Source organism: Hemicordylus capensis, chromosome 17 (assembly GCF_027244095.1).
Source record: "Hemicordylus capensis ecotype Gifberg chromosome 17, rHemCap1.1.pri, whole genome shotgun sequence".
NCBI lineage: Eukaryota > Metazoa > Chordata > Lepidosauria > Squamata > Cordylidae > Hemicordylus > Hemicordylus capensis.
The window spans coordinates 16,295,203-16,310,888 of record NC_069673.1 but is presented as its reverse complement, the minus strand read 5'-3'; the positions used below and the strand labels follow the sequence as shown (position 1 = coordinate 16,310,888).

At 62.9% G+C, this 15,686-nt stretch overlaps 1 protein-coding gene across 3 annotated transcripts in view; it reads right to left on the bottom strand.

Annotated features, from left to right (window-relative positions):
• LHX2 (LIM homeobox 2) overlaps window positions 1-13,830 on the bottom strand; it is a 33,121-nt gene extending 19,291 nt beyond the window's left edge. The window contains exons 1-3 of one of the 3 annotated variants that reach the window (XM_053282526.1): window positions 13,686-13,830; window positions 1,345-1,550; window positions 230-612 (exon numbers count right to left, since the gene is read on the bottom strand). In XM_053282526.1, the coding sequence (XP_053138501.1) occupies window positions 230-612; window positions 1,345-1,544 (583 nt within the window). In that variant the 5' untranslated portion in view covers window positions 1,545-1,550; window positions 13,686-13,830. Of the gene's footprint in view, window positions 1-229; window positions 613-1,344; window positions 1,551-2,405; window positions 3,760-4,059; window positions 5,635-13,685 lie in introns of those variants that run through there. The other 2 variants (XM_053282523.1, XM_053282524.1) reach the window with 2 other exon arrangements.
• Window positions 13,831-15,686: the final 1,856 nt, after the last annotated feature.

Here is a 15,686-nt window from a genome sequence, read left to right as displayed (position 1 = left end):
ACGGCGAGAGAAGGCGCCTGAGAAACCTAGGCCTAAGCCGGTGGCACGCAGAAAGCCGAGACGCCCAACTCCTGAGAGTCTCCAAAAGCCCTTCCAAGCGCGCGCGAGCACCCCCCAGGAAGGAGCGCAGACGAGACGCTCCGCAGGGGACCCCGACGCCTCTCCCAGCCAGCCCGCGGCCTGGATCGCGCCCCCTGCGCCCGTCGCCGGTACCCGCCGCGGCCCTCACCTGCGTTGTAGGCCGCCAGGTCGGCGCCGGGCCCCGGGCTCTTCCTCTTCCTGGGCCGGCCCTTCTGCACGGTGCCCACGCCGTTGTAGTAAGGCAGTCCCAGTGCGGCCGAGGCGCCCAGCGCGGCGGGGCCGCCTTTGCCGGCCGCCCCCTCGGCGTGGTTGAAGTGCAGCTGGTACTCGCCCTGCAGGAGTGCCTCGAAGTGCAGCCGGCAGTAGACCAGGCTGTCCTTCATGCCGAAGTGGTCGCCCGTGGTCAGCATCTTGGCGCACGTGGAGCAGGTGAAGCAGTTCAGGTGGTAGACCAGGTCCCGCGCCCGCATCACCATCTCCGAGGCCGAGATGCCCAGGTGGCAGCGGGCGCAGCGCTGGACGGAGAACCGCCTGCGGGCCCAGAAGGAGAGAGGCTCGGTCAGCCGGCGGGCGGGCAGGGCAGCGGCAAACACGCCACACAGACTGGTCTCCGCCTCGAGGAGGTTACAGTGGCCCGAGGCGCCTCCCTGACACCCAGCAGAGGAGCGCAAGCCCGGGGCTGGTCGGCTCACGCAGCACGCACCCCCCTGAGCGCCTTCGTTTCATTGGGGGGGGGGACCCTTGGGGCGGAGTGGGGAATTCCTTGCGCTGCTTTGTGGCAAGTTAGGCGCGTCCCCAGCTGGAGGGGTCAGCCGCAGCGCGCTGGATTCCACGCAGACTCCCGACCCCTCTGGACTGCACCCAATGTGTGTGGAGGGGGTGGAGGACCAATCAGCAGCCCGGCAGGCAGCAATCCGCTGGGCCGAGGCCTTGCTCTTGTGTTGTTGGGTATGCTGTGCAAAGTCAGCGCCCGGGGCATCTGGGAGCTGTCCGAGGACTTCAGCCCAGCCGGCAAGCGAGCCAAGGTCCACCTGGACGCGGGAGGTGGCCCTGCCCGGGTTGGGTCGTGCATCTCGCTGGGGGCGCAACTGAAACGGTGCCGGGAAAGCTCGCCTGGGGGCTGGGGATGTCCCGCTCCCTGCCTCTGGATCCTCTACAGGCCTGGCCGTGGGGATGCGCCCTCTCCACAGTCTGGGGGAGGAGGCCCTCTCCCTCCCTCTCTCCCTTCCCCGGGCTCCCTCGAGGGCATCCATCCGCCCTTACCTGTAGTAGTCTTCCTTGCAGTAGATGCTGCCGTCCTTGCTGAAGCAGGTCAGCTCCGACTCCAGGTTGAGCTTACATTCGCAGCACTTGAGGCAGCGCATGTGCCACTGCTTGTCCACCGCCAGGAGGTAGTAGCGGTCCGAAATCTTCCCGCCGCAGCCTGCGCACAGGGCGGCACGCTCGCTGCTGATGGACGGCATGGCGTGCTGTGGAGGCGAGGCAGAGAAGCGCGCCCGTCGGTTAGAGAGAGAGAGCGCCGCTCAGAGAGCCTCCTCAGGCCCGCCCCAGCCCTCCCGAGGGGCGCCAGGGCCAAGGCGCCTTCCTCCTCCCCCTCCCGCCCCCAGTCCCGGGCAGCAGGGGCGCTGGAGCGGCCAGAAAAGCCCCCGAGGGACCAGCAGGCGCGAGCGCGTTGGGACGCCTGGCCCGGGCACCGGGAAGGACCGTGTGTATGTGTGTGCGTGTGTGTGTGCACTCGCCAGGCAGGCCAGTCACTTGTGAGGGGGGGGGAGTGCCCTCAGAACGGGCCAGTCCCTACAGCTAAGGTCAAAAGGACTCCCCGTCCCGTCCTCCGGCCGAGATTCAGGCCCCGAACCCCAGAGGGCCAAGAGAACACCCAGTGGGAGGACCCGGCTCTCTGCCCCCCGCAGCCGGGGAAAGCGAGGCGAGAGCCGGCGAGGGCAGGGCGCGCGGAGGGTTCTGCCGAAAACGAAAGCGGGGATCTGTTGCCTCCTCGAGTGCTGTCGAGGCCGAAATCCCCGCCTTGGCTGCCTGTTTCTTCTTGCTCGGGATGCAGGAGGCGCTCGGAAACCCGACGTGCCGCTCGGGGCCTTCTTTGTCTTTCCTACTTTTTACAGGGAGGCGGGGGGGGGTCGAGATCTGTTGGGGGAGTCAGACAAAAGCGCCCCCTTCTCGGCCCGCCCGGCGCTCGGCCGGTTCCAGCCCTTGGGTGATTCCCCGCCCGAAGGGCCGAGCAGGGCGACTCTGTGCTGGTTTACTCGGAAGGAAGCCCCGCCTGGGGAGGGGGAGGAAGAGAAAAAGGCCGCAGTCCGAGGCGCACTTACCTGGGAGTAAGCTGCCTTTCACGCAGTGGGACTTTCTTCCGAGTAAACTTGCACGGGGGTGCGCTGGGACACTGACGGAAGCGCCTCGGCGTCAGCCCGAGCATTTCGGAGGGGCCCTGTCTGATGCCTGCCCTGTTTCCTTGCCTTCAGAGAAGACCCCCTCCCTGCAGGGAAGATTGGTCCCAATACCCGAAGGTGTTGGGCGCGGGAACGGCGAGCCCCCGGTCCCCGATTACACGCACACAGGCACAGCATGCAGAAGCGCCTGGGAACAAATGTTATCTCCCCGCCAACGACGTGGGTTCGACTGAGCCCCGAAATCGGTGCGTAAAACTAGAGGAGAAAAGCCGGGCGACTTGGGAGAAAATCCGCTCCTACTGCTGGGGTTCCGGAGGCCCACATTGCCTCTCCCCAAACGTGGGGGGCTGCAGGGGACTCGGAGGTTTAGTCATTTAATTTCGAATTTATGTTCTTCGTGGATCCCGAAACAAACCAAAATTTTAAATGAACAGAAATAAACAAATAAATTGTTAAAAATTGAGATAGAAGAGAAAAATAAAAATCAGGTTGCAAAGACAAATATATATTGAAGAGAACATATATATTATCTTCCTTGCCAAGTGCCAGAAAATTTTAAAGTAAAAACGGGAAACGAGGAAGAGAAGGTTTGCTCTCCGTTTTTTTCCTTCATGGTTTCGGTGCCGTTTCGAATTATAGCCCCAAATAAATAGCCAATAAAATAAAATTTTAAAATGTCGTTTTGCAAATGGCTCTAAATATATTTATTTTGAGCCACGGCTAGAAACGCCAAGCCGAGGGGAGCCTCTTCGGCTAACGAGAAAACAGGGCTCCTTCGGAGTGGGCCGACCGGGCGACGGCTCCGGAACGAAATCCCGGGTTTGGGGGCCAAGAGAGCCCGAAGCAGACCCGAAGGCCGAATCTCCATCACCGGGAGGCCAAAGTCGGAGGAAGGAGCGACTTCGCGGAGTTCGCTGGGCTTCTCTGGGATATTTTCACGAAAAATTCTCCGCTTCGGAATACAAAATGGAGCGCCCTTCAAAACAAACCGCCTGTACGAAGTGAGATTTGGGGTGGGGTGGGACACATTGTTTCCCTTGTTAAGCCTGACTAAAACTTGTGCATTTTTCGATTTTAATTTAAGGGGGAAGGAAACCTAACGAAATAAAGGCCGTTGAGATCGATGTATTTGTTTACTTCTTCGCCGGGAAGGACTGAAAGGCCGGGATCTCATCCGCCCAGAGACAGAAGTCGGGAAAGAGAACCAGAGAGAGAGAGAGAGAGAGAGATTCCCCTCCCTTCCTTGTCCTCCCCAGTCAGTGGAAGTCCCTTTGGGTTCCAGCGCCGCCTGCCACCCCCACTTCCCCTCCCCCTCCAAAAATTGTTATTACAGGGAGGCATAATTTGATTAGGCATTATTCGCTGGCCGCCGAGGCCGGCCCCCCCCCCGCTTCAATCCTGGGCTCCGCCGCCCGCCAGCCCCGAGCCTATTTCCTGGGGCTCCCTTCGTGGCGGGGGTCCCCTTCCTCTTATTCGGGGGTGACTCCCTGGCGCCCAGAGACAAGGCTGGGGTCCGGGGGGCGCCCCTCCGCCCCGCCCTTCTGGCCAACCGCGGATCCGGCCCCTGCCGCCCTACCGTCTCCGTCTCGCCGCGGTCGATGGCCGAGCTGATGGCGGGCGCGTCGCCCTTGGCTCGCCGGTCCATCTCGTCGATGACGCCGTGCATCTCCGAGCCGGCCAGGCTGTGGAAGAGCATGGCCGGGCTGCGGGAGGCGGAGGCCGGCCTGGAGGCCCCGCCGCGACGCTCCTGCGGGTCCCGCCGCTACTGCTCTGGCCGCCGCCGCCGCCGTTCTGGTTACGCGCGGCGCGGCGCCATCCCTCCAGCGCGCCCGCCCCGTCTCGCCGCCGCCGCCTCCTCCTCGGTGGCCGGGCCTGGCCGGGTTCTCGGGGGCTGCCGAGTGGGGCGCCTCAAAGCATCGCTGCGGCGCCCGCTGCCTGCCCGCCCGGCGGGGCTCATGGACGGCGCGGCAGGGCCTGGAGCCGCGCACGGCTGAGTTCCGGAGACCGACTGGCCTACGGGCGAGGCTGGCCGGCGGACTGCCCGCTTCCGCGGCCTGAGCGCCCCTCACTCACTCTCCAGGCGGCAGGCGCGGCCGCTGCGCCCGGCCGCTCCGGGACCGCACGGAGGGAGGGAGGGAGGGACCGAGGGACGAAGAGGGACGAGGAGAAGGAGGCGAGGCGGCGGCGGCGGCGGCGCTGGAGGAGGAGGGGAGGCGGGCCGGGCGGGCGACCGGGAGGAGGAGCCGCGATCCGGGCAGGAGCCGCCGTAGTCCCAACCCAGCGCAAGGCTCCGCGCCTTTTCTAGCGCCGCTCTGACATCACGTCGGGTGCGGCGCGGATTGGCTGCTCTGCTCGCGGCCAGGCCCGCCACCATGTGCTCGCCAGCGGCCACCGCGGCCCGGAGCCGGCAGAGCTGCCCACCGATGCCGGCCTGGCCTGCCGGCGGAGGCACAGGAAGGGCCGCCGCCTCGTCGGGAGCTCAGGTCTCCAGGAGCCGTCGCCCTGAGGCCACCCGACGGCCTCTCCGAAAGACTCCGGGGACCAGGCGAGCGCCAAGCGAGCAGAGATCTCCCCAGGTTCTGCCTCGCCCAGCGGCCGTGTGTGTGTGTGCCTGTGCGGGGGTTCACCCCTTTTCATCCCCCTCTCCAAACAGAAAGGCAAGAAGAGGCCCGGTTTAGAGTCGCCAGGCAACGCCCTGGTGCCCACGAGATGGACGGGCGTGCTGGGCGCCAGTGAGTACTTGCACGCCTCCCTTTCAGCACCAGGGAACCTAACCTGTCCCTCCCCGCTTTCCAGCCTCCCCTCGCCACGGAGAATGTGGCTTTCCCTGTTTGAGCAGCTCCAGGTAGAAAACCATGCTGCCAGTTTATAGTTGAAAAGGGGGGAGGCCAAGCCCACAAGAGTAAATTGCCTGGTGTGTTTGGGTGAGGGCTGGGGGTGGGAGATGCAAGCTGAGGAAGAGCTCCTGGGAACAAGTCAAGGGGTTGGGCGAAACGTCTGAATTCCCGAAGAAGAATGGAGCATTGGTTTCTGTAAAGCGGCAGATCAGTCCTATTTGCATGGGTCAAGTCCGTAACCGCGAAGTCAGTGAGCGTCCTACAGTTCCTTGTCCCAGTTGGGAGGTGGAGATCCCCTAGAACTCTCCTTTTTCTCCCTCCCTCCTACAGGTATAAAAATCTGATTGTCTTATTCTGAGCAAGAAAGACGCAGAGGCAGAGGAGGGGGAGACGTGTAGAGGAGGCCCTGGACCTAGAGAGAATCCTGGCTCCCAGTTCTCGATCCATCTTGGATTTCCATGTCTTGGGATGGGATCCCTGCCCGGCCTGTTCTGTTTCCAAACTCAGTTATGAGGCTATAAGATTCCGGGACTGCTCTTCCCATGGGCCTCTTCCTTGTGGATTGGGCCCTTTTCCACAGTGCCCAACCAGCAGTCAAACCGGTGTCACCTCGAGTCTGGCAAGGGACTGGCCATAGTTGGAGTCGCCACCAGGAAAGGAAAGGAGGCAGGATCCTCCAGGGTCAGTGGAGAGAGGCGGTCTGGAGGAGGCCACAGGCCCTCCTCAGAGGAACCCCATTGCATGGCCAGGCCTGGTGTGGAAACCCACGTGGGCACCGGAAAGGAAGCAAACTGCTCCCTTCACATACAGGCACACCCCACACCTGGGCCTCAGTCTCTGTGGGGCTGGGAGGCAAAGCGAGACCGCCCCTCCCCTCAGAGTGCACTTTGCCATTTGTGCGCCCCCCCCCCAAAAAAACAGTTTTGCCTCTGTTCTATAGCCTGCGGGAGGGTTCATCCAGGATGCCCCCTTTCTCCAGGTCCAGGGTTAGGAGGTTGCTGCTTGAATCAAATTGCTCATTTTATTATTATTATCTCTTGTTTACACAGTCAGACAGGTGTTATTGACTGGTTTGTTTTATCCAGACATCGAGTCCTTCCCAAGGACCTGGGATGCCCGAATTTTATTATCAATGTTGTTGATATCAATGATATCAATGCTGTTGTTGTTGTTGTTGTTGTTGTTGTTATTTCTTCGAACAGGTCCACCGCCTTGTGCAGAAAGGCGGTTCCCAAGGACAGGACAGACAAAAACCAAGGAATACTTCTCCCCACTCTCTCTGGGGTGAGATCCTGCCGCTGCGGCTTTGCCCTGCGAGCGAAGAGCGAAGAGAGGCAGCCTCAGGGAGGGTCGCCGGGGGCTCCTCCTTCAGGAGCTCCTGGGGGGGAGGCGACAGGTGAGAGCCCCTCCCCGCCGGTCTGGGCAGGCCATCTGCCGCCCGCCAGCCGCCAACCGGCGGGCCGGCTCCGAACAAAGGCGGCTCTGGGGGCTAATTGCGGGTTTCAGGTGGTGGCCCGTCTGTCTGCCTGGGCTGATGCTGCCGCCGCCGCCGCCGCCGCCGAAGGGAATCGGGGCGGGGGCGGCGAAGACACCCCGCACCCAGCCAGCCAGCAGGAGCAGAGGCCAAGGGCAGCCACTCCGAATTCGAAGCACCGAAATGCGGCTCCTCAGGCAGCAGCAAGGCGCTGGCGAGGCAGCAGAAGGGGCGCCCCTCCCTCCTCAGCCAGGCCCGCGGAAGGAGGCGGCAGGGCTCGGGCCGCAGACCCATCCACGCGAGGCAGAGAGAAGGGCTGGGAGGCGCCCAGAGGCCCTGGAGCCGGGCGCGGCTTGCGCTATCCACCTGCCTCCTTCCAGGCAGTTCCCCCATCCGACCCTGTCTCTTCCCGTGGTGATGGGCCCTGGTGGGCGGTTTGGTTTGGGTTTGCTTTTAGATGTTCTCCCACAGTGGGGGCTCTCCGTGGGAGGTAGGAAACCGGATCGGGCCCTTGGCCACTGTCTAGAGGTAGCCAGACGCTGTCCAGTGTGCCATCCGATGATGATTCATGATGATGATGACGATAATAATAATAATATTGATGATAAAATTCAGCCATCCCAGGTCCTTGGGAAGGGCTCGATGTCTGGATAAAACAAACCAGTCAATAACACCTGCCTGACTGTGTAAACAAGAAACAACAACAACAACAACAACCCACAGCATGTAAGGAGAAGAGAGAAAAAGAGGGGATCTTTTGCGGGGAGCCCTCATCAAAGTCTCCATTTAATGTCTCTGTTTATCTGTCCATTTCTTTTCCGCTCCTCCTCCGAGGACCCCAGTTCGGTTTGTCTTATGCTGCTTCCTTTCTGCAAAGTGCAGAGTGTACTGTTTATTTTTCTTCCCACTGGGGTGAAATCTAGCTGGGGGCCGGGAAGGGACGGCCACTTCCCGCCGCTCTCAACCCACTTCCAGCAAGATGAGGAGAGGATCCCTCTCTTTTGACACGTGTGTCAACATATCCTAAAATTTGTCTGGATTCCAGTTTCCTGGTCGGAGGTTTGGTTTTTGCTTTGGGTGCCGCGTGTCTTAGGTTCGGACACTACCCGCTGCCTGCCGCGCAAGACAGACTCCCCCTCCAGGGTCTGTAAGGCCTGGTGGTTGCACTGGCTCTCTCAGCCTAGCCTGGCCTACCCCACAGGATTGTTGTGGGAATAAAATAGAGAGATTTGTTGACAAACGGTATATAACTAGTTCTCCTAGGTGTAGTCAGAGGAACCAAGGGCACCTTGGAGATGACAATGTAGCAACAGGAGTAAAATAAGAGGGAAGTAATACGGGAGTAAAAACAAAACCAAAACCAAAACAGGAATAAATTAAACAAGATATAATAAATATAATCAAACACCATAACACCCGTCCAATTATGCACTGTGGACACAATTCATTTTTCTCATGCGCACAAAACCCCCACTCACACAACCTGACCCACGCGTGTGAGCAAAAAGGCCCGCGTGGAGAATGGCCCAAGCTCAGCCGGAGAGGCCTGCTTCTCTGGGTTCCATCGGCCCGAAACCCTGGAGAGTCCCTGCCAGCCAGTCCTGGCCTAGCGAGCTCAAGGGCCCGACTCAGGTCAGGAGAAGGCCGCCGCTTCTTGGGTTTGGTTCTGAATTACGCCGCGAAATCCGTTTGGAAAGGTCTCTCCCACCTGCCACCGGCGTACCCTGGGCGGAGCGAGATTTCCAACGCGGTGTTCTTAATGAATTACAAAGACGGCACTAAATGCACCTCTGTGTGTGTGTGTGTGTGTGTGTGTGTGTGTGTGTGTGTGTGTCGTTCGGCAGAGGAATGCTTTAAAGGGCCACGTGGCTGGATCCGGGTTCCAGAAGTGCTGCAGCCGAAGCCCTCCCACCTCTCTGGGGCTGGAACTAGGATCTCCGTTCGGGGCCTCCCCGCTGCACCCCGGGAGGTGCTGCCTTGCCCGGCCCCAGCAGCGGAAATCCCGGCCGGCGGAAGAGCAGAAGCCGGAGGAGGCGGCGGCGGAGGCACCCAGCTAAGGAGACATTTTACGTTGATTTGAAAAACTGTCACTCACTGCTCCAGCAGATCAGATCGTCTTCCTGCCCCACCAAATTAGGTAATTATATGCCTGCCTGATAAGCCAGAGAGGCGCAGGAGAAGGAGCAGCCGCGCAGCCGCTCAGGAGAGGGCTTGGGCGCGAGGAGCGCAGAGCAGAAGAAGGCGCAAATGCGAGAGAATGGGAGGGAAGCCCCGAAAGCGAGGATGGGCAACCGAGAGGGAGGGAGACTGGGGCCCTTTCCTCTGCCCGGATGATCCCCAGCAGGGAGAGAAAAGGGGCTTTTCTCAGCCCCACCCCAACCCTCTCTCTCTCTCTCTCCACATGATCCTCTCTGGGGCCCTGTTAAATGCGCTGAACTTAAAACAGAACAAGACACGTGAAAAATGAGATTTGAGCTTGCAATGTCAGAAGCGTAAAAAGGTTGGAAGGCTTTTTAGCAAGGGGTATTAATATTGTATCAAATGCAATTGGGGGAAAGGGCGAAAGACAAGGAAAGAAGGAAGCCGAAGAGCAGCGGGGCCGGCAAGGTTCTGAGTCTGCGGAGCCTCGTCCGGAGGGGAGCGGCTCGCCGGCCTGGCTTCGCCCTTGGCCGAAGCGGCTGCTTTGCACAAGAGAAGACCAGGAGAGGGGCTGGGGGGCTGCGGCAGGAAGGCGGAGAGGAGCCCCGGTCTCTGCCCGGAGCAGCCTTCCAGCAAGGAAAGGAGCCCGGGACCAGAACAGCCTCCCTGCGCCTCTGGAGACAGGCCGGGCGGGGACATGCAGGCCGCTGGAGAGAGGCGGTGGGTCCCGTTCGGATGCAGCTGCTGGGGGAGATGGGCGCTCAGTCAGGGGCGTCCCGCGGGCCTGCCGCCTTCGGAGCCCGCTCCCAGGATGAGGAGGGGGGGCGTCCGGCCTGGAGGGAGGCGCCTCCGCACCTGGCTTGGCGGGTGACCATGTCCAAGGCGAAGACCGCCCGCGGCCTCTGTCCAGGGGACTGACCCCGGCTGCGCTCCGGCGTGCCCGGCCTCCTCCTCCCCGCCCGCGGCGCTGCTTGTGCGCTCGCCCCAGCCCTGGCCTGGCTTTCTGCTCGGAGCCGCTCCTGTGGTCGACTCCGCGGAGACGCGCAAGGAAGGCGCCAGGCCCAGGGACCCCAAGGCAGTGTGTGTGTGTGTGGGGGGGGGGGCGCCTTCGAAGCAAGGGAGCATCCCAGCCTCGCTCCTCCTTTCTGCGGGAAGGCCTCCTCGTGCGCGCAAGCCCCGCCACCGCCAAGAAGGAGAGGCCCACGACAGAGGCTCGCTCGCCCTCCCCCCGCCCCCTCCCCAGGCAGAATTCCTTTCCTGCTGACACCCTTCGTGACTTTGTGGGGGGGGGCTGCGCGTGGGCACCCACGCGCCCGACCAACCCACACCCCAGAGAGGTCAGGAGGGGAATCCCCTCTCGCGCTTCCACGCGGCTGTATCCCAACCCGAGCTCTTGCCTTCGTCTCCTGCGTCTCTTTCCACCATCCCCAGAGCATTTGCTGGATCCCTCGCTAAGGCCGACCTGCTGAGTGGGCTTCTTGTCTCCCTCTCCTTTTCTCTGGACTTGTTCTAGCTGCTGCCAGGTCAGAAAAGCGACGGATCCAACTGTGGCCCTTCGATCTGAGAAGAGTTTCTCGTGGCCAACCTACGCAGCATCCTTCCTTGGGAGTAAACACTTCCACGCAACTGAGAGGGGCTGAAGGGGAGGCGCTGCGGATTGGGGCCGCCGGGGCTCTCCCTTCCCTCCTCGTTTAATTCATACCATGCCTTTTGCAGTTGCTCTCTCTCTTTCCCTCTCTCTCTCTCTCAGACACACAGGCACGTGCGCACTCAGGGGGCCAAGTTTCCTGGCCACTGAATATATATCCCCGCGATCCCTGGAGCCCCGCACTCTCCGGCCTCTCTCTCCGCTTCTTCCCGGCCTCCTCCCCTCCTGCCCGGCTCCACAGGACGCCTCTCCACCCGCTCAGCCCGGCCAGGGGACGAGGACGACGGGGGAGCAGCCACAGGGGAACCCGCTGCGCCCCAGCCCTGGCCAGACGCGACTCGCGGGTCTGGCCTTTTCCAGGCCCCAATCCTGAAGGCTGCCGGAATCTCTCGGGCCTCGAAAGGAAGGCCAAGGGCCGGCCAGGCCGAGGAAGCGGCAAAAGCCCTTCGGGGCGCATCCTAGGCGGACGGTGGGCGGAAGGCAAAGCGCAGGAGGCGAGAGAAAGCGCCGCGGCGGGAAGAGGAGGGAAGGCGGCGACGCGGAGGTGCCAGGCCGGCGCTTGCAGCAGCCCCGGGGCCTCTGGGCTCAAAGCCCAGCCTGCCAAGGGAGGCGAGGCGGTGCTGTGCCCCTGGAGGCTCGCTGGGGAGAGGCTGCCTTGGAAGCAAAGAAGCTGCCGGCTCGGGCCGGCCCTTCACATCCACCGGCAGGCGGCTTTCCAGACGCGCTTCTCTCGACCTCTGCAGCGATGCCGCCTCTTCAGAGGCCCCCTTGGGTTGATGGGGGAAAGAGCCCCCTCCCACCCGCAGAGCTGTCCTCGGCCCCCCTTCTGCTGTCCAGTTCGCCCCGTCCAAAGGCACCGCTCGGCACGGAAGAAGCCAGCGCCTTCCCTCCAGTCCTGCTTCTGCCTCGCGCGCGCCTCAGTCCCTCTAAGGCCCCCGCAGCAGCAGCAGCAGCAGCTCCAATACAGGCGCCGCGACTTCCTGGGAGCGCACGGCGGGGCAGGGGCCCCTCGTCCCGGCTTGGAGGAGCCCCGATTCTCCCGAGAGAGCCGGGCTCCTCTCCACACACTGACCCACAGGGGCCCTTTCCCCCAGCACCGGTGCCATGTGAAGGGCTTCGGCCTCCACCTGCCGCGGCCCCGACCTCTTTCAAACGCCGAAGAAGGGTGGGCGACAGAGGCCTTCTCCCCCCCCATACTCCCCCCCCCAGCAGGATAAATGCGAAGCCGCCTCGCCGGACACCGACATCTTTGCGCAAGTCCCAAGCGGAGGACACGGGCGGCTTTTCTCCCTTTCTCCCCTGCAAGCTGACCCCCTGCCCTCCGTTCCTAATTTCCCAAGAGGAAATCCCAAGGCCGGACGCTGCTGACGTGCCTGGCTGGCTCTCCCCTCGCACAGCCTCGGCTGCCAATGCCCGCGCCCCCTCCCGTTGCCACCGGCGGGCCTCTGGCACCTCCCCCCACCCCGCTCCAGAATCAACCCGCCGCTTCGCAGCTCCATCCACGCCCGTCCACCGCCGCAGCTCTGCCCTGCCGCAGCTCCCTCCTCACTTTGTTTTATCACTGGGAGGCTTGTGGGGAGGGGGGAACTCCGTGCCACTGGGCACAAATACCGAAGCCCCCACCCGTCTGCTCTGGAGGATGGAAACGAAGGAACAGAAGAGACAGCAGGGCCTGCAATGCCCCCCCCCCAATTAGCCCCCATCCTTGAGGAGGCAAGAAGACCCGGATGTGGCCTGCTTTGGGGTAGGGGTGGGGGCAGAAAGGCCGGAAAAGCCGCACGTGGAGAAAGGGAGGACTCTTGCCTCCCAACAAGGTCCCCTCCCTCCCTCCCTCCCTCCCTCGTTTGCATTTCTGTTATTTCCTTCCCTCCTTCCTTCCTTGCACATCTATCTATCTGTCTATCCATCCATCCATCCATTCAAATTTCCTTCCTTCCGAGCAGATCCACTTTACTAAACAAAAGTCTAAAATCGAAAACAAAACACAACGAAAACCCGCCCATCTTTTCACCCTCGCCCACTCCGCGCGGCCTGCGAGCTGTTGGCCTGTCTGTCCCGGCTGAGAGGCTCTTCCGCCGACCCTCGCCTTCCGCTCCCCCCCGAAAACTGCCCGCGCTGCATCAGAGGGGGACGGGCTCCATCCAGCCCAGGCTCTGGTCTGGTCTCGAGCAGCGGCCAGCCAGGCACCCCACGGAAAGCGCCCGCCCCCCCCCGGAGGGCCAGACGGCAACCCGCCCCCCTCCCCACACGCGGGCCTGCTGCTGCAAGGGGAGGGGCCCTGCCCTGCCTCCTCCCCGCGCTCCCGGCTGCCTGAGGAAAAGGGACGCCTCGTCGGAAGTCCCTCGAAGGAGCCGCAGCATCCCTTGAGCAGTGGGGGGGGGGGGCCTAGGGGATTCCCCCAACAAAACCTCATTGCGCCGAGCTCAAAGACAAAAGGGGGGGCGGCTGCTCGGCGCTTCAGCAGGCAAAGTCTCCCCCAACAGCAAAACAGAAACCCACCCCCACCCCCGGAATTGCGGGGCTCAGCGCGGCGAGCCTTCTCTGGAGATGGTCAAACACTGGAGTGGGCGCGCACAGCGAGTCGCAAGAAAGGTCGGAAAGTTAAGCAAAGGTTTGCCTCCCCCCCCCCACCAGAAGGGGCGTTTGCCAGCCTCGCGGGGGATGCCCCACCTTCTGGCGGCTATTCCCGAGGGGGGGATGGCAGAGTTGCCCCCACCCTCACATCACCTGCTGGCATCCTGACACCTCCCGCCCGGTCCTGCTAAGCGCCGAAGGCGGAGAGCGGGGCAGGCACCCGCGTCTCCACCACGCCAAAGTCCCGAGCCAGCGGCCCAGAGGCCGCCGTGCACGCGATTCTGACCCGGGACCAGCCGCGGCGGGGCCGCTTGAAAGCCACCCCCCACCCCAGCACCCCGCCAGCAAGAGCCAGCGATCCGGATTAAACCCAGGCGTGGAAACCGGACCGGCGCGCCCATCCAAGCCGGGAAAGGAGAGAAAGAGGGAGGAGGAGGAAGAAGGCGGCGAAGGAGAAAGCAAGCAGGAGCCCGAGGAAGAAGAAGTCGGCCCCGAGGAGGCCGAGGAGCGCCGGGAGGGGACGGACCTACCGGCGACGGGGAGGAGAGGGCGGAGGCCGGGCGCGGCGCAGTTCCAGGCGCGGCGCCTACTACGGAGCGGTTCCCGGGCCGGCGAGCAGCTCGCGTCCAGGGGGAGCCACGGCGACGACGGCGGGAGGGCGCGTGGGGGCCCCTCTGGGCAGGCGGCGGGAGCCGGACCCCCCAGGCCCAGCCAGCCTCCGCCTCTGCATCAGCAGCTCTGCTCCCTCCCTCCCGGGCTTGCGCGCACCTGGCCGCCTCCTTACCTGCCGCCTCCTCCTCCTGCCTGGGAATCCGGAGCGGCAGACCCAAATCCAAATCCGGCGCCGCCGAGACGGGGAAGTCGCGACCGCCCCCGACGGCACAAGGGAAGGACGGCCGCGCGGGCGGGGTGGGGGGCGGTGCGTGTGCGCGCAGCTCCTCCGTGCGCCCGGAGCGCGCCCCTGGAAGGCCGGGGGTTGCCGCCCGCGGCCAGCCGCTCCCAGATCCCAGCCTGGGCCTTGACCCTCCAGAGCGCGGCCCCGAGTCTGCAGCTGGTGGGAACGTGCCTCCCTCTCTCCGCCCTCCTCCATCTCCCCACCCCGCAGCGGGCAGTGCAAGCTATGAGGGTTAGGTAGGAGACGATGGTTGTGGCGGGGGCGTGACATCTCTCTCTCTCTCTCTCAGCCCCCCCCCCCTTCACTGAGGACTGCTGACACTGATCTCCAAAAGGGAGAAACGCTTCCCGGGAGAAAAGCCCACTCTCAGGACAATCCCAGGCTGTTTACTCAGCAGTCAAGTCCACGGTTGTTCCATGGGACTTCTCCCAGCAGCGAAGGGCCATTTCCGGACGGCCACCTCCGCATGCGGAACTCTTGGTCACAGGATGCTGGGTCTGGCTTAGAGCGCTTCCCAGGAAGGAATGGCCCGGTGTGTTCAGCGAGGAGAGGGAGTTCCTCGCCCCCAGGGCTACATGGAGCCTCCAAGCACCGGGAAGACCGCGAGCGCGCCTCTGGCTATTCGTGGAGGAGGGTTCTTGTATCCGCCCCGTTTGGCACTCCAGGGGGAGCTGTCCAAAACTGCTACAATGCACACACCAGAAAGCAACCAGAACGATGAAAACAACTGGGGCGGGGGCGGGGGGGGGGGCGGGGACCCTAGAACGAACCACGAACCGCTTCTACGCAGCCCTAAAAGTCAAATAAGACAAGTGTTGAAATGAAAGAAGTTCGCCCCGTGTGAGTGTCATGGCCGAGGGGAGACTCGAACCCAGATCTCCCTAGGCCAACACACTGCTGGCAGTGTTGACAGGGACGCCGAAAGACTGGCTCTCTCGCTGCTGCCCGTATTTGATTCGGCACTTCAAGCCCTTCGCGCTTCACGGGGACTCTTCCGATTGTGCCCTTTCTGATCCGTCCAGGGAGAAAGGAAAGCAGTGGACGGGGGGGGGGGCTCGTTTTTGGGCGCTCTTGTTTAATCTCAGAAGCGAGGGTGGTGCCCTTGGTGGCCTTAGGGAAGCCCCTTCCTCTCCGCCCCGGTCCTCCCTCGGCCACATGGAGCGGAGGAGCCACCTTGCAAGGACCGGACGCGTGAAGCGCTTTGCGCACTCGAAGCGCTGTACAAATGCTGAAGGTGGCTGATGATGCAGGTTCCCCTTTGGAAAAGGACAAGTCACCTGCCCTGAAGCCCCTAGGGGGGGGGCGAAGGGGGGCTAAGATGAATACAGTAGAGAGAGGCAGGCATAAGTAAGGGTGCGTGTGCGGGGGAGAGAGAGAGGAGGAAAGGCCTCTTGGGCAAATCGGTTACACACGGAGTGTCGGGAGGTGAAAGGGGGCACCCCACTGATGTGCAAGAGACGCATGAGTGGGGTTTGTGCCAGGGCAGCTACTGGCAGGCTGTGTCCTCAAAATCCTAACCCAAACGCCCGTATATGCTCCTGATTTGATTGGCGGGGGCGTGGGAGAAGAGAAGAGAACAACCCAGAAGCAACTCAGCCCAAGTTTGGGGGGCAGATCAGGGGTTCCTTCCTGACCG